The 18,800-nt window shown below is 37.0% G+C and overlaps 1 protein-coding gene across 5 annotated transcripts in view; it reads right to left on the bottom strand.

The window, feature by feature from the left end:
- Nucleotides 1-18,800, bottom strand: part of FOCAD (focadhesin) — a 288,623-nt gene that overhangs the window by 89,968 nt on the left and 179,855 nt on the right. For all 5 annotated transcript variants that reach the window (XM_043487388.1, XM_043487389.1, XM_043487390.1 and 2 more), the window contains 3 exons: nucleotides 16,669-16,807; nucleotides 10,983-11,168; nucleotides 4,518-4,639 (listed from right to left, as the gene is read on the bottom strand). In XM_043487388.1, the coding sequence (XP_043343323.1) occupies nucleotides 4,518-4,639; nucleotides 10,983-11,168; nucleotides 16,669-16,807 (447 nt within the window). The remainder of the gene's footprint in view (nucleotides 1-4,517; nucleotides 4,640-10,982; nucleotides 11,169-16,668; nucleotides 16,808-18,800) is intronic.

The raw sequence follows: 18,800 nt of genomic DNA, 5'->3' as shown, positions 1-18,800 counted from the left end.
ATTTAGGAATAAAGGAAACTTCATCAACCTAATACAGAATATCCATAAAAACCTCTATACTAACAGTAAATATAACATCATATGTAATGTTAAGCATCCTGAATGCTTTCCCCCAAGACTATTTTGTTAACAAAATAAGAATGTCTGCTCTCACCACTTCTATTCAACCATACCAAAGGGCCCTAGACAGTGCAATTAGGCAAGAAAAAGAAATCAAAGGCAGACAGATTGGAAAGAAAAACACTAAGACAATCTCTATTCACAGACAACATTGCAACGAAAATCAAAAAGAATCTACAAAAAAGCTACAAGAATATATAAGTGGGTAGAGTAAGGCCATAAAAAAGTATTAATTATATGTTTATGTTTTAGCAATGAACAGTTGGAAATAAAGACAAACCAAAAAACAGTCTAATTGCCCTAGCATAAAAGTACTTAGGGATGTGCAGTACTTATTAAATTTAGCAAAATAGGTGCAAGATTTGTAGTAAGAAAACAACAGAACACTGACCTAAAATAATGGAGAAATATACCTTGCATACTGGTTGAAAAACTCGATATTATTAAGATATCAGTTCTCTCCCAGACTGATATACAAATTCAAAGCATTTGTAACCAAAATTACAGCAGGTTTTTAAAATAGTTTCTCTACAGATTTTTCTTTAATCTTTGCCCTTTTTAATAATGATGACTTATTTTTAAAAATCAGCATAAATAGTAACCTGCAAGAGCAATCCTAAACAATCACCATTAAACCATACTATGCAAGAAGACTTTATTGTGAAGCATTTACCTCCCCAAATTATCACGTTTCTTGGAGTAGCACATTAAGGGGTGTGATTGGTGATTCTTTGTCAGTCACTAGAGCATTCATGGTGGATAAATTGTCTTTTGTTTTGTTTTTATGTCTTAGACCATCCCATATTTGTTTACCCCATAATACTGTTTTATGCAGACAAATTAAGACAATGTAAATGGTTTTTCTGGAAATTATTAGTTAATAATGCTTTAAAAGGGGTGGAATGGCATCTGTGTTTAAAAGAGAACATTTGTAAATAAAATTCAATTTCCAAGTCAAAAAAAAAAAATAGTTTCTCAAAACTGAATTAAAATTTATGTGGAGACTTTGGGATCGACATGTACACACTGTTATATTTACAGTGGATAACCAACAAGGACCTACTATATAGCACAGGGAACTCTGCCCAGTGTTATGTGGCAGCTTGGATGGGATGGGCTTTGGGGGGAAATGGATACATGTATATACATGGCAGAGTCCCTCTGTTGTCCACCAAAACTATCACATTGTTAATCGGCTATACTCCAATATAAAATTTTAAAAAAGTGGTTTCATGGTTGATGAAGGCTGGGATGTGAGGAAAATGGAGAGTGATTGCTAATGGGTATAGAGTTACTTTACATTGTGATGAAAATATTCTAAAACTGACTGTGGTGATGGCTATACATCTCTGTGTATATACTAAAACCATTGACTTGCACACATTCAATGAGTAAATTTTACAGTCTATAAATTATACCTTTTTTTTTTAAATTAAAAAAGATAACATAGGAAAAGAAAACAAGTTTTTGAGACTTTGGATAAGACAAAAAGCAAGAACCATAAAAAGAAAACCTTGATAAATTCTGCAAAACTGAAGAGACACTCTTCAAAAGACACTATTAAGGAAATAAAAAGACAAGTTAGAGAGTAGGTAAAAACATGTGCAAGACACATTTCTAATTTTAAAAAAAGACAACACACATATCCAGAATATATAAAGAGTTCTCATTTGAAAACAAAAACCTGGATTTAAAATGGGCAAAAGAACACAACACTCCATGATGTGAATAAATACATGAAAAGAAGCTCAACATCAGTAGTCATTAAAAAAACACAAATTAAAAACCACGAAAGGAAAACCACTAACCACTATGAGAACTGCTAAATTTTAAGAACTGACCATATTGAGTGCCGGCAAGAAGGGAGAGCAACCAGAACTTCCTCTTGCTACTGGTGGGCATTCAAAGTGGGGCAGTCACTGGAAAAACAGGTGGGTTTTCATATTCACTCACCAAAAGACCTAGCGATTCCACTTGTATATAGTTATTTATTCAAGAGAAATTAAAATAGATGTCCACATATACACCTGTATAGTAATGTTTATAGCAGCTTTAGTCATAATCTGGAAAAAGTAGAAACAGCCCAAATGTCTATCCATGGGTAATTAATAAACAAATTGAAACTACGATGACAGACGTTAAAAATAAGACAGAATCAAGAACCGTGAAATCATATTTTTTGGGTTCAATTTCCAGGCTCTTCTATTTCTGTGTGTCAAGTACATAAACAGTACCAACCTCACAGTGTGAATATAGAGATTAAATGAATTAACATATGCACAGCAAATTTTAACGTGCCTGAGCTAGTTATGAGTTATTATTATTGCAATTGTTATTAACTAGCCCTTAAAATTTTTATTATTTGTTGCCAGATACTCTGAGAAACTGCTTGGCTCATTCTCTCTCTCTGCCTTTTTAAAAAATGAATTACAGTAAGCAGAAGATAAATCCAACCCAAAATCCTGCCACAGATTCGGTAGAATTCTGTCTAATGCATCTTCCAAGTGACTCCTAAAATTATGATCTTTTCTCATCTCCTTGAAATTTTCTAGGCATTCAATAATACAAGCAACAAGTATCATAACTCAAGTTTTTTCTCTGTTCACATCTAAGGTACACCTCACAAGTTCTGATACCATTTGCTTAATTTATCAGATATCTTCTGCCACCCCTACATTAACACTTATCCTTGTTTCTGTTATGATGAAAGTGAAAGTGTTAGTCACTCAGCTGTGTTTGACTCTTTGCAATTGCAAGGACTGTAGCCCACCAGGCTCCTCTGTCCATGGGATTTTCCAGGCAAGAATACTGGAATGGGAAGCCATTCCCTTCTCCATCTGTTATGATAGCGACTTTTAAATTCAGGCTTCCCTTCATAGTTAACATGTTGGTTATCCACGTTAAGTACACAGCTTTAAAGCACAAAAATGTACCAAATCTCTTTCTTCTCCATGACAACGAATAAGATAATAGGGAGAACAAATCTAGAAATTACCTATTGTTTTTCTTCGCTTATGAAATTAAACCTCTCTTCTCAGAGAAACACTACTCTCCCCAGTTCTTCCTTCCTTTGTTAGTTAAAGACATTGCATTAAACCAAGATTTATATAATTTCAACTTTAACCAAATATATAAAACTAAAATGGGTAGCATAGGTGGGTCTTTAAAAATCTGGCTATGCTGGGACCTCCCTTGTGGTCCAGAGGTTCAAACTCCATGCTTCTACTGCAGGGCAGGAAGATCTCGCATGCTACATGGCAAGGGCAAACAAACAAACAAAAATCTGGCTATGCTAATTGGTGGCAGCTGGTAAGACACAGAATATTATCAAATTAAATAAGTGATCCCAATATTTATAAATTATGCATCAAAATAAGATTTAATGTAAACATATTGTAGAAGCACTACAAATCTTTAAAAATTTTTACAATTCATACATTTTCATTTATACTTGTTATATAACTTATGTCTAAATTATATGAAATAAACCTCTTTGCTGTGATATTTTATTTTTTATTCATTCATACAGTTTAACCTATATACACCTGAATGAGTAACTGTCATGAAAAAGCGAAAGTGAAGTCGCTCAGTCGTGTCAGACTCTTTGCGACCCCATGGACTGTAATCTACCAGGCTCCTACATCTATGGGATTTTCCAGGCAAGCACACTGGAGTGAGTTGCCATTTCCTTCTCCAGGAGATACTTCCCAACCCAGGGACTGAACCCTGGTCTCCCGCACTGTAGGCAGACGCTTCACCATCTGAGCCACCAGGGAAGTCATAAAATTTAAAAAAACAATTAAAAAAAACCCCCACAGATTTCCCAAGTGCTTTTCAACTTCCTTCTTCCCTCTGGTATTGTACAATCTGTAATGATCAAATTTCAAGCAACACCTAATGGCACCACATAACTTTATTTTAAGAGTAGCATAAAAGAAAAGTAAATAAACAATAAAATCAAAGGGTTTCCCCTCCTCCAACACAATCATTTACTGTTAATTTCCAATACTCACAAGATATAAATAGTGGTGCCCTACATACTTCCAAAGGATTACAATTAAGAAATAGGTTAGATTATTTCTTAAAATATTAAATTGGTATTTATTCTGAACAGAGGCAATTAAATATTGATAAATAATCCAAACTAGATACTTTCCTAGATACCACTCTCTAATAGGCTGAGCCCAAAGGGAAACATGCTGGTTTCTTTGAGAAGTACATCAAAATACTACAGTTGGATCAACTATTTTGGTTGTCTTTAAAAGCCACTTTCATTATGAATAATAGAAAAATTATTTCCAAACACGTGCTAAATTTCATCACCATAAACCAAAGGAGGGAAACCCCAAAGCATATACAACAAGAAGCACTGTTTCAGAGAACCGAGAGGTACCTACCTCATGCACTAGAGCAAGTAAGGTCTGCTTGAAACTTCGCCCTCTACTGGCCATCAGTCGATTCAATGGTTTGCCATCTTTACTCTGATACATTGAAATATCATAACAAAATAACATACCACCTTAAAAAAAAGAAATATAAAAACATTGCTTATGGAAAACCTCATTAATTAGGTTCTCAGTAGTTGATATTCAATCTGGATAGAGACATTTAGAAATTAAAAGAATATGCTAAGCAAATGATTATTATTTTTTTAACTGTTGGTACAGAAAAGAAAAAACAGAAGAGCTCTAAGAAATTACCATCTTGAAGCTACGGAGGAGTCTTATTAATTTTTAAATAAATAAGAATATTTCAAATCATGTTTATTTTAAATTCTGTGAACTGTTACTTCTAGAGAGTCTATTAACTTTCCTTAAAAAATAAATCTCAATTAAAGAGAAATGCTTACGCATGACAGTCTTTGTAAACTCCTGATAATATGGGTTCCTTTAGTTTACACCCATAAATGCACTAGTTTTCCATCATATCTATAGTCACATACATTCACTCTCCCTTTTTCCTCCCCTCCTCCATCTGTTACCCTTCTCCCAATCCTTCCTACTCTGCTTAACTAAATTGAACTTCCAGCATTAGCTGACCCCATGTCAGTTAAAAAGCAAAGGCAGGCAGCCAAACACTAGGTATGCGTTAGGGTAGTCTTGGACCTCATCTGGGTAATTCTGAGCCAATGAGAAGACAAATTCAAGGACTAAGATACTAAAACAGAAAAATTACCTTTATAAATATCTCTTCCTGAAGTATAACAGAGAAGAGTACACATAAGCATACCGCTCAATGAGTTTTTACAAACTGAACAAAAATGTAATCAGCACCCAGATCAAGAAGCAAAACATTGTTAACATCTTAGAAGCCCTTCCTCATGTCTCATTCCAATCACGTCCACACCCAGCCCAAAGATAACAACTTTCTAGCAAACTTTTTTCATACTGTGGTACTTGACATAACTGGAATCAGGCTGTACACTTAATATCTGACTTCTTTCACTTAACATAATCATCGTGAGAATCATTCATATTGTTATCGGCAGTTGTAATATATGCATTACTGAATAACACTCCATAATGTGCACATACCACGATTTTACTGTCAATAAGCATTTAGATAGCTTCTATCCCTTCTACAGGGGATCTTTCCGACCCAGGAATTGAATGGGAGTCTCCTGCATTGCAGGCGGATTCTTTACCAGCTGAGCTACCAGGGAAGTTCAGCAACTGAAATAAGTTTAGGGCTACTCAAATAATGCTGCAGTGAACATTATTATGTCTTTTGGTGACTTTATTTGGGCTTATTCCTAAGAATGAAATAGGTAGGTAACAGAGTATCAATTTATTCAGTATAAATTGTCCCAAGTGGTTCTACTAACCTACATTCCCAGCAGCAGTTCTGTTTACTCCACATATTTATCAGTACTTTGTATTTTCCATTTTATTCTCATCTTAGCTATAGTGTTAGGTCTGCTGTGGCATCTTACTGTGGTTTTAATTTGCATTTCTCAGATGACTAATGAAGTTGATCATCTAATCATATGTTCATCAGACATTTGTATACCCTCTTTTTTTTCCCCTCTTTTTTTCAAAAAAAATTTTTAATTGGAGGCTAATTACTTTACAATATTGCAGTGGTTTTTGCCATACATTGACATGAATCAGCCATGGGTGTACATGTGTTCCCCATCCTGAACCCCCCTCCCATCTCCCTCCCCATCCCATCCCTCAGGGTCATCCCAGTGCACCAGCCCGAGCACCCTGTCTCATGCCTCGAACCTGGACTGGCGATCTATTTCACAAACAGTAATATACATGTTTCAATGTTAGTCTCTCAAATCATCCCACCCTTGCCTTCTCCCACAGAGTCCAAAAGTCTGTTCTTTACATCTGTGTCTCTTTTGCTGTCTCAAATATAGGGTCATCATTACCATCTTTCAAAATTCCATATATAGGTGTTAATATACTGTGTATACCCTCTTTTTGAAGGGTAAATTCAACTCTTTTCCCTGTTTTTCAATTGTCTTTTTCTTATAGATTTTTAAAAATTCTTTACATATTCTAGACACAAGTTCTTTATCAGATATATGTTCTAAAAATACTTTCTTGTATTCTGTGCCTTGCCTTTTCACTCTCTTAATGGTATACTTTCATTAATACATGCTTGTGATTTTAATATAATTTGTTATTTTTCAAAAAGATCATCCCTTTTCTCTACAGCACCACAGTATTACTTTTGTAACAAATCTAGGGACCCTGTACATGTAGGTCTGTTTCTGTACACTCCATATTCTTCCACTAGTCAGTTGGCCTATCTTTGCACCCATATCACACTGTCAATTATCATGGTTTCATAATAGGTCTGGATATCTGGTAATGTATATCCTCCTACCTCCTATATTTCCTCAATGGCTTACCTTGGCCATTACTGGTATTTTGAAATTCCACACAAATTTTAGAACCAGTCTGTCAATTTCCAAAAATCTACTGGGATGCGGATTGGGGCTGGGTTGAAACTACATATTAGCTTGGAGAGAGCTGACGTTTTTACAGCATGGTGTCTTCTGGTCCATAAACACCATATATAACTCAATTTATTCAAATTTCTTTAACTTTTCTCCATAATATTTTATAGCATACAGTATAAGGATTTTGCACAATTCTTGTTAAATTTATTCTGGGTACTTGGTGGGTTTTGGTACTAGTATAAATGATACAATTATTAAGTTTCATTTTTGTTATGTATATGCAAATATACAATTCATTTTTATATGGTCTTTGTACACAGTAATCTTAATTCATTTATTAATCCTAGTTATTCTGCTGGTTATTTTGGATTTTCTATGTATATTATCATGTCATCAACAAATAATGACTACTTTATCTCTTCCTTTCTAATCTGTATGACTTTTATTTCTTTTTCTTGGCTCATTACACTAGCTATGGCTTCCATTACAATACTGAATAATACTGGTAACAACAGGCATCCATATCTTTTCCCCAGTCTCAAGGAGTGAAAGTCTCATTATTTCAGCATTAAGTACAAAGATGGCATTGTAGATGTTCTTTATCAGAATAAAAGAAGTTCTATTCAGAGCTTAATGAGAGTCTTTTATGTAACATGAATAGGAGCTAAGTTTTTCAAAGGCTTTTTCTACATCTATTGAGGTCATCTAAAGATTATACTGCCTTTTTGCTGCTAATGTAATAAATTATATTGATTTTCAAACATTAAATTAACCCCACTAATTATTATTTATTTTCCTTTGTATGTACTGTTGAATTCCATTTTCTAACATATTTTGGGGAGATTTTCACAACTATGTTCATGGAAAAGAGTGGCTTTTAATACTCCCTTCTGATACTCAGTATTAAGGTTATGCTGACCTCATCTAGAGGGTTCTTTTTTTTCCTCCTATATTAGAGTTTATAAAGATCCCTGTTATTTCTTTCTGAATTTTTTTGAAAAATTCGCCAAGGAAGCAACTGCACCTAGGGTTTCTTTGTGGGAAGGTTCTTACAGACTCAGTTTCTTTAATACTAATACTAATAACCAACTGCAAACTATTCATATAGTCTAGTGTGCTTTCTGTCAGTTCTGCAAAGTTTTATATTTTGATGAACTTCTATATCTAATCTAAACTGTGAAATTCATTGGCTTAAAGTTCTTCATAATATTTGTTTTTTGAATGCTGTGGGGTCTGAAGTGCTGTCTCCTTTGTTGTTCCTAGTATAGGTAATCTATATTTCTCTATTTTTCTGTCCAGACTTACAATGGTTTTATTAATTCTTTTAAACTTGCCAAAGAGTGAACTTTTGGCTTTGCTGGTTTTCTTTATGTTTTCTGTCTTCATTGATTTTTATTCTTATATTTATTATCCTTTCCTTTATAATTTAAGTTTAATTCACTGCTATTTTCCATTTTTCTTGAAATAGAAGCTTTAATATCATTGCTTTTCTTTCCTTTTTTTTTTCAGTATATGCTTTAAAGGTATGAATTTCCCATTAACACTGTTTTAGTTGCATCCCACAAGTTGTAATTTGGCTTATTTCTATTATCATTCAGTTTAAAATGTTTTCTGATTTCCATTTTGATTTTTCCTTTGATCCACAGATGATCTATAAGTATATTATTCAATTTCCAGGCCAGTGGAATTTCCAGGCCAGTTATCTTTTTATTAGTTTTAGCTTAATCCCATTGCTATCTGAGGACAGACTCAATGACTTCAATATTTTGAAAATTGTTGAAGTTTGTGATCTGCCATATGATCATTCTGATAAGCTGCCAATGTACAGTTTGTGTGTGTGTGTGTTAAGCCACTTCAGTCACGTCCAACTCTTGGTGACGCTATGGACTATACAGCCCATCAGGCTCTTCTGTCCATGGGGATTTTCCAGGCAAGAATACTGGAGCGGATTGCCATTTCCTCCTCCAGGTAAAGGACCTTTACCAGTGTATATAAAGAAATCTTAAAAATCAACAAGAAGACAAATAACCCAATGTACAGTCTAAAAGCATACAAATTATATCACTATAAGATACAATGCTCCATGCATCACTTAGGTAAAGTTTGTTCACAGTATTGTTCATATGTTTTGTGAACTTGATTTTTTGTCTGCTTATTCATCAAGTCATTGAAAAAGATGTTTCAGAGTTTCCTACTAATATTGTGGATTTGTCTATTTAGTCAGTTCTAATTTTTTGTCATGTAGTTTGAACTCTGCTATTTTGTGTACACTGATTAGAATTGTGATGCCTTCCTGATATACTGACTGCTTTATTTCCATGAGGCATTCCCTTCTTTTCTAGTTTCTTCCTTTTTCAAATGCCTAGAACCTTTTCCCTGCATACTGGATAGTAATGAAAGAACCACAGGCTTTCTAAATGATGTTATTTTTTATCTGAGAGGAGTTTCTCCTCTGTTAGGCAGAGTGAAGGACTGATCATCTCAACTGAATTGGGGATTTAACTGAGCCAGGCTTGATTATAGCTGTGGTAAATCTCAATCTACCTCTGGTTCAACCCTGTTTCTAGGGCACACCTTCTTCAAGATTTTCAACTGACAGCCTAAAAGGTCTTTGACTTCAGTATGGGAAGATTATGGGAGATTCAGAGATTTACATCTGTCCTCAGTTTTCAGGTTACCTTTTAAATGCCCACCCCACAAAGCTTCAAAATTTGACAAATACCTTAAGGGAGAAACACGCTGTGTGCTTGAGGTCCCTCCACCTCAGTTTTGTCACTAAGGTTACCACAAAAACATCAAGATCTCTGTTGGTTTCTCTGCCTCCTGTAACACTCTCTTGTTAAGGTCAAGCCTGAATTTCAGCCTCTGAGGCCACAATGAGTAAAGGCAACCAGGTGAAAAGACCTGTAGATCTCCAGTATCAATTCACTAATTGTGTACTTGGTTTTCAGGCCCATTCTCCTAGTCAGTCTTTGTTTTCCAAGTACTGTAAGACTGGAGACCACTGCCTTTCAGAAGCATTAGCCTAGTTCTCTAACTTTCAATGCAGACCCAAAACTCACCAAATATCTTAAGAGGAAAATCTCCAGTCTGTCACCTATATTAGAATCTTTGGAGAAACAGAACTAACAAGATATGTATAGATGTAGATATGTAGATAAGCAAGTAGAGATATTTTTATGGCGATTGAATCACAAGAATTTTGAGGCTGAGAGGTCCCACAATCTCCTGTCTGCAAACGAGAGAACCAGGAAAGCCAGTGGTGTAATTCAGTCTGAGTCAGGAAGCTCAAGAACCAGGAGCACCACCGTCCAAAGGCAGGAGAAGATGGATCTCCCGGCCTCACCCTTCCTCTGTCTTTTTGTTCTATTCGGGTCTTCAGTGGATTGGATGTTGCCAACCCACACTGCTCTGGGTGATCTTTACTCAGTCTGCCGACTCAAATGCTAACCTCTTCTGGAAACTCACTTACAGACACACTCAGAAATTATATTTACCAGTTATCTGAGTATCATTTAGCCCAATTAAGATGATACATAAAATTAATCACCACATCACCCTAGTCCCTTGACACCACTAAAAGCTTTACTGGTTTTTCTATCCTCCAACAGGCCTCTGCCTGAGCCCATTCCCAGTCCCAGTCCACAACCAAAATTGGTGAACATCCCCTATGAGGTGGGGGCCAGTGGGTGGGGCAGGAACAATCTAAAATATCTAAAATGTTCCTCCTATTCTGTAATTTCAGTCTATCTCTTCTTTGCTTTTACTTATGTCTTTGCTTCTGCGGTTCTCTAAATGGCTTTAATGAGTGATTCATGTTTGTAATTGACCCAGTGTGTCTAGATGTGAGGAGCAGCAGCAATGCCTTTTCATGCCCAGTCACATCCTACTTGGAAGAGAAACTTTAATCGGTACATTAAAAACCTATACATTGATGTATGGTGCTTACCCGCAAGGCCAGGCTTCAAACCTGGCTGCTTGTTTGTCTCATACATCTTCAACATAAAATTGGGGATTCCTGCTACAGTCTTTCCTTGATCTAAGCGGGCACCTCCTTTCAATGCAGAGTGATACACCCCACGGGGCATATTCACCATTTCTTGCTTCACAAGTGATGTAAAGAATTCCTCCAAAGCTGAAAGAAATAAAAGGAGATCAAAAGTAAACATTGTATGCTAGAAGAGAAACATTTATTCTTAAGTCATATACACACACTCACCAAAACAACACCTTAGCTATATTTTAGATCAAATTTCACGAAATAAAAGAACAAGTCTTGATTCTCATCCCATTCTTAGTCTTCCTAAAACCAGAACATGGCACTCAGTTATACAAGTTTGAAGACCTGGTCATTCTTAATTCCTCTTTCTCATAGTTTTTATATATAATTCATTAGCAAGTCCTTGTAGATCTATCTTTAAAAATATATCTCAAATCGACCCCTTTCCATTTTTATTGCTACTTGCCCGGTCATTATCTTCTCTTTTTCTCATTTGGATGAATTTAAAGACTAGTTTCTTGATTTCTTCTCCTCATGACCACTGCTCTGAACCATCCTCTACTCAGAAGCTAGAATTTCATGTCATTTCCTTCTCCAGCACCTTCTGGAGTTTTCTCACTGTACATAGAATAACATCAAAACTTCTAGAAATGATCAAGGCTTTCTATGACCTGGCCCCCGACTCTCCTTCTGACTACATCTCGACCACCTGCCTTCCTTCCCAGCTATGTTAAAGGCACATTTTCACATGGGCTTTACTCCATTCCTCAATAATACAAAGCTCATACCTAAGACAAGGCCACTGCATTTGTTATTCCTTCTACCTGGAACACACTAATCCTTGATTGCCATGTGACTGGCTCTTTCTTATCATTTAGAAAGAGCCTTTTATGACTGTCCTTCATTCTGTAGTAATATCAGTACACTTATTTTTAAAAACTAATTCATTATTTATTTGTGTTCCTTCTAATTAAGCCCAAGACCCTTATTGCTTGACATCTTTACTTATTATAAGGGAATATAGTGATCCAGGATCAGAAGACAACAGGATATTCAAGCAAAATACTTGATTAACACTATAGGTTTATATTCAAGTGTTATTTTCCCAAGGACCACTAGAGGTTGCCCAATGCAGAACAAAAACAACAACAAAAAATAAAGCTAAACAAATCATAAGGGAAACAAAAAGGAAACCACTACATGTGCCTCTTATTATAGGAAGAAAAAGCAAGAGTCCACCTACCTAAACTAGAATTTCATTCTGAACAGGCCTAAATGTCCCCTTTAAATGACCACAATTAAACGCAGCGAATATTCACTGGAACATGGATTACATACCCAGTTCTGTCATTCTTATATAGAACCTTTCTAGGCATAACCAAGCTTCTCCATTCAAAGTCCAGAGAACACCTATGTAGTAAGTTTTCCATTTTCCGCTCCAGATCCACCCTCCCAACCCTGCTCTGTGCCCTGGAAGGATAACCTTTCACAACAGCATCACCAGGTTCCCTTGTCCTCTGGCTTTCAGCTGGCTTCACTCAATGGGAGATAGTGGCAGGAGATCAGCGGGTAAGGACAGGGGTGAGGGCATGTTACTCCCTAGACACCCTCCTGCAGGACTGCTCCAGGCTGCCTGATCCCTCTTGTGAAGGTCCTGACTCCCCTTAGGCAGCCCTGTTTATGACACAGAAGCTCTCTCTTATTTTCATAACTATTACTTCCCTTACCTGTTCAGGCTGAGAGCCATTTGCCATTCTGAGACGATCCACCATTGCTTGTGAATTTTCTTTAACCTTGACAGCACACCTTTAAGCAGTCCTTTATTAAATTCTCGACTATTCCCTCTGAATTTCCTGTGAATACCCTGACCAATATGTCATCTGAATGAAAAATGTGGGTAATATGCATTGGCAGGTCACACACCCCAAGCCCTATATACATGAGCACATAAATGACTGCTTCAAGCCATGGAGGAGTCTAGACTTTTCAGAATGTACCTAAGAATTATGTGCTTGTGAGGACAGAAGGCATCCTATTCTGGTAAAAGATAATATATGTCAAGAGATAAGTACACATCTCCACATAGACTAACCCAGGAATGAAAATTTGTCTATTTGCCAGGCACTTCAGAGAACTAAGGACTCTCAAATAATTCCAGGCCTGAGAGCAGATTAAATGAAAGTAAAATACCATGGATGCAACTGATATGTACAGTACCATCTGTCCCAGCCCTTGAAAAAGCTAGCAACTAGGAATTTTCCCCATTGTCTTTGAACCTTGCCCTAGTCTCTTCCTTCCAGATGATCAAGTGAGGATTTGAAAAGAGCTGAAAATCTGTAGGACACAGTGTGTTACATATAAACCAAATGCCTTCCAACAGATGAGGACACAGACAAACTATGGTACATTTTATGTGCGTGCTAAGTCGGTTTAATCGTGTTCGACTCTTTGTGACCCCGTGGACTATAGCCTGCCAGGCTCCTCTGTCCAAGAGATTCTCCAGGCAAGAACACTGGAGTGGGTTGCTGTGCCCTTCTCCAGGGGATCTTCCTGATCCAGGGATCAAACCTGTGTCTCTGACAATTCCTACATTTGTAGGCGGGTTCTTTACTGCTAAGGCCACCTGGGTGCATCTCAAAATGGAATATTACTTAGCAATAAAAAAGAACAAATTGATACAGATAACTACTTGGATGGGTCTTAGATGTTATACTGAGCTTTTTTAAAAAGCTAATTCTCAAAACTTACATACTGGAAAAAAAATTGATGAAATCCAAGTAGGTCTATAGTTTAATTAACAGTATGAAAGTGAATTCCCTGGTATTAATAATGAACTAGAGTTATGTGAGATGTTATCAATGGGAATAGCTGGGTAAAAGTACTCTCTAATTTTGCAACTTCTTATAAGTCTAAAATTATTTCAAAATTAAAAAATCTTTTACAGCATACCAGTAACATCCCTATTTAAAATAATTCAAATCAAAAAATAAAATAAAATAATTCAAATCACTGGATTTACTTTGCAACTGCTTTTGTGTTCACTTGAAAGGAATAAGAGAGAAATTTAATACCACAGCCTAACCCCATCCTTTGTATTTTGTGCAGTGATTATTTTTTTAAAAATCTTCTTTCATGTAAGTAGCACATAGGGCTTCACGATTTTTTCATCTCATTAACTCAATTAAAACCATTATCTTTAAGGGAAAAAAAAAAAGGAATAAGAGAAGAAAAGGGCCAGGATTAGTTTACATTCAGTGCAATTCAGTCTTCTGTCTCCTGTACCCAGAGCCTTAAAATATATCATCCACCCTGTACTTCATAGGTTATACATCTCTAAGGCAGTGCCTCTTCCTGGTTCTTACAATCACAGGGAATATGAGGCAACAAAAAATGGAAGAACTCTGCTCGCGGTGACATGGTCTGCCAGACACAGTCAGCCTCTAGATCATTCCCCTGACTGACTCTAATTATTGAATTTTCTCAAATAGATACAGTTAATCTCAACTCCTCCCCTTCTTCCTTAGGGACAGATACTAGTAAATATCAAGTACAGACATGCAGAAGAGCCAGTTAACGGCCATCACAGCTCTGCACATACTGTGGGCAGAAACAACAGTATACCTTGACCACACACATCTCACCTCTTCTCCTGTTTCTAATTACCACGAGACTAGAGTAAGGATCCATTTAAGAGGGAACAGTGTCATTTAAAAAGCCCAAGAGGACTTTGAACTCTTTGGTTATCTGGGGGTATAGGCGGAACTTTGGATAACTGGAGGCTTTTTTCCTCTTTGGACCCACTATTAACCACAGGGGATTTGGGAGGTCCTAGACTCTGAGGCGGAGAAGGCAATGGCACCCCACTCCAGTACTCTTGCCTGGAAAATCCCATGGACGTAGGGCCCTGGTGGGCTGCAGTCCATGGGGTCGCTACGAGTCAGACACGACTGAGTGACTTCACTTTCACTTCTTCACTTTGAAGCATTGGAGAAGGAAATGGCAACACATTCCAGTGTTCTTGCCTGGAGAACCCCAGGGATGGGGGAGCCTGGTGGGCTGACGTCTATGGGGTCACACAGAGTCAGACACGACTGAAGCGACTTAGCAGCAGCAGACTCTGAGGAGCCTTGAGGTAAGAAGTGGGGATGAACAGGAGAAAGAAAATGGCAACAAGTCTTTAAGGCTTTTCTGGACATAAGGGGGAAGGAAAAGATGAGCTCTGTCTAAGGTGTACCATTCGGTTTTCTCTAATGAAAGGAGGCAGGACTTAGGGACAGAAGCATGTTTAGCAATAAATACTAAATGTATTTGGCAGAATTCCTCAGGGATCTCCATGTAGGAGGAAACCAAGCATCAAAACGTCTAACATGGGACTTCCCTGGTGGTCCTGTGGCTAAGACTCTGTGCTCCCAATGAGGGCGCCTGGGTTCGATTCCTGGTTAGGGAACTAGATCCCACATGTCGCAACTGAGAGTTCACATGCCACAACAGATCCCGCATGCCACAACTAAAGATCTGATGCAGTCAAATTAAAAATAAAACCACCAAAAAATCTCTAACATTATAGGCTGGATTATGAAGTGAGAAGACTATGATCATTAGGTAAGAAGACAAAGATGACATTTTGTGTGTTTACTGAACTTAATTTTTATATCCATAAATATTCAGGGTAGATTTGGGACAGAACAAGGTAATAAATGCATGCTTGTAAAAATGTGGCTAATATTGAATTGAATAATTGGATATAATTAGAATAATTATTTAAGAGTCAAGGTCCTATACACTTTATATCAAAACTAAATGACCATATAACTTAATCTATTTTTAAAAAGCATTAATGGATAGTTCTCAAATATTGGCACCACCATTTCTTTAGAGTAATTCTAAAGGAAGAATATATTTCTAATGATGAAGTGAAGTGAAAGTTACTCAGTCATGTTTGACTGTTTGCAACCTCTTGGACTTTAGCTTACCAGGCTCCTCTGTCCACAGAATTCTCCAGGCAAGAATACTGGAGTGGATAGCCATTCCCTTCTCCAGGGGATCTTCCCAACCCAGGGGTTGAACCCAGGTCTCCCACATTGCAGGAGGATTCTTCACCATCTGAGCCACCAGGGAAGCCCAAAAGCATATGAGATCTTAGTTCCCTGATCAGGGATCAAACCCACAGCCCCTTCATTAGAAGGTTGAGTCTTAACTACTGGACCGCCAGGAAATGTGATGAAACTACCCAGGAAATTCCTGAAGATTCTAATGATCTTTTCATTCAGTTTATAAATAAGCTAAAGAACCATTTGAATCAGCAACTTAAGAGCCCCACTGCAAATCTGTCTTATAGAATAAATTTAACTTTTAAAATGAATTTAAATTTTCCAGTGAAAATGATTGTTTAAACTAGTCATCCAGTTTAATTTTAAGTCTAACATTTTTCAGTGTGTTTGGAACCATACTATCTCAAGGAGTCCCTATAGGACACAGATAGAAAATAAGTATTTAAGACTAAAGTAAATTAGACTACGCATACATCACAAAAGAGCACAATTAATCAGACAAGTAGGGAAAAAAAGCACACACAAAAAATGCTAGCTTTTGTCCTACCAAATAGGACAAAAGTTTTTTTTACCAGTTTTCCCACCTGGTAAAACTGAAGGAGCTGTGAGTGACAAAAGTTTGAGATAGCAGGAGCCAGGAATGGAAAGATCCACCTCTTTTTCATCGCCCTCCTCATCTTCATCTTCATCTAGGTCATCAGGAGTTTGGATTTCTGGTCTTACCTGAAATGACAGAGAAGGTGATACTAAACCTTTTGCTTGCCCTTTTCAGAGTTCATTGCTCTACAATGTCAAAAGATCATTAAAATTGATTTTCAAGATCTATTTATTTTCAAATTAACTAAATGGTAAATTCTAATCATCTTATTAGATACACTCCCAGATCAATGTAAAGAACTAATGGTAGTATAGTAAGAAAATCATCATAAACCAGCAAAAGCAATGATTACTAGAGAAAACCAATAAAAATTTTACACCATCAGACAATAAAATGCAAACACATTCAGAATATTGAACTTCTATGGTTTATAATTAAATTGCCTTGTCTGAATACATTTTTGTAAAAAAAAAATCTGTGATTTTTAGCTATATTTCTATGATAAAGCTTAAAATCTTCTAGTAGGGTATATAGTAGAGATCAGGAAGACACAGAATGCTTTAGTTGACTTATTGCTTGACTCTACAGTTTGTTGCAAGAGAATATAAAAACACTAAAATCTGTAATTGGTACCTCTATTTTATTGTGTCTAATTTGCCATTTGAAGATTTGTGATTAGTTAGGTTTGTTTGAACCAAAAATTAAAAAGGTAGAAAGATTACCACTATTGTAATTTCCACAAGATATAACTGTCAAGCAATTAATTAAATTTTTAATACTTTCAATGACACACCATTGTCATGCCCATGGAGATAATTAAGCATTAGGGGAGGAAATCAAAATATATAAAAGTGGTTGCTATAACCATAAAGTGCCAGAACCCAGTCATTACCATTAGTCTGTCTCCCAGAGTTATTTTTAGAAATAATTAACAATTCCTGCAGACTGCCTTCTTCATAGGTCCCCAAAGCACTGTTCCATTTAGGAACTGCACTGAGTCAGGCAACTTGCAGGGGGATAAAAGAAAACAGAGATAAAATGTTTCTTAAGTATAATAACCTCAACTCTGATGAAGTCTTTCAACCATAACTAGTGTTCCTTTTTGCTAGTGAAGGAGTGAAAGCAACCTGACTATCGAGTACTTTCCAAGACAAGATTTAATTCTGATTCAATCTTGAGGACCTAATTCTCAGAGGACTGAGCCAGCCATAATTACAGAGATAACAATGATGTATGCCCTGTGGAGGGCATGTCCGCATTTGCTGCTATCAGTGAACACCAGAGAAACCCTGGCACATTTGCAAACCTTTTGGTTCTGACAAGGAGGGTTTTCTGAGTACCTCTGGTCTGCTTGTATACTTGGAATTTGCCACATTTAGTATCATCAAGAGGTATCCTAGAGATTTTTTTTTTTTTTTTTGGCCATACACGTGGCATGCGGGATCTTAGTTCCCTGACCAGGAATAGAACCCACACTCCCTGCAGTAGAAGGGAGAATTCTTAACCACTGGACTGCCAAAGATATCCTCTATCTTAGAGATTTTAACTAGTCCTAGCTGCCTAAAAAATTCCCCAAAAGGAGTTGGTTCTGGATCCGTTTACCTTGCTTCCTGACTTTTTACACAACATAGTACAAATTGAAAAAAGTATTTGAAGAGCATACAGGGGCAAACAGACAATAATGCTTACAGCTGGAGACGATATGAATAACACTGGTTACCACACCAGAGCATCAGTGTTTGCATGCTAAGTCACTTCAGTCATGTCTGACTCTTTGAGACCCTATGGACTATTGTCCACCAGGCTCCTCTGCCCATGGGATTTTCCAGGCAAGAATATTGGAGTGGGTTGCCATGCCCTCCTCCAGGGGATTTTCCTGACCAGGGATTGAACTGGTGTCTCTTATGTCTCCTGTATTGGCAGGTGGGTTCTTCACCACTAGGGCCACCTGGGAAGCCCCCAGAGTACCGCAGCACTGGGAAACTCTGCAGCATGTCATGTTCACAGAGACAGGGGACTCTGGGAGGTGGAAGGCAGCACTAAACCCTTAAGCTAATATGAAAACTCAGAGGGATGGTGCAGTTGTGAAGAAATCAGAACCCTTACACACTGTTCATA

The sequence above is a fragment of the Cervus canadensis genome, chromosome 14 (genome assembly GCF_019320065.1).
Source record: "Cervus canadensis isolate Bull #8, Minnesota chromosome 14, ASM1932006v1, whole genome shotgun sequence".
Lineage (NCBI taxonomy): Eukaryota > Metazoa > Chordata > Mammalia > Artiodactyla > Cervidae > Cervus > Cervus canadensis.
The sequence above is the reverse complement of the archived record's forward strand: the minus strand, read 5'-3'. Positions and strand labels throughout refer to the sequence as shown.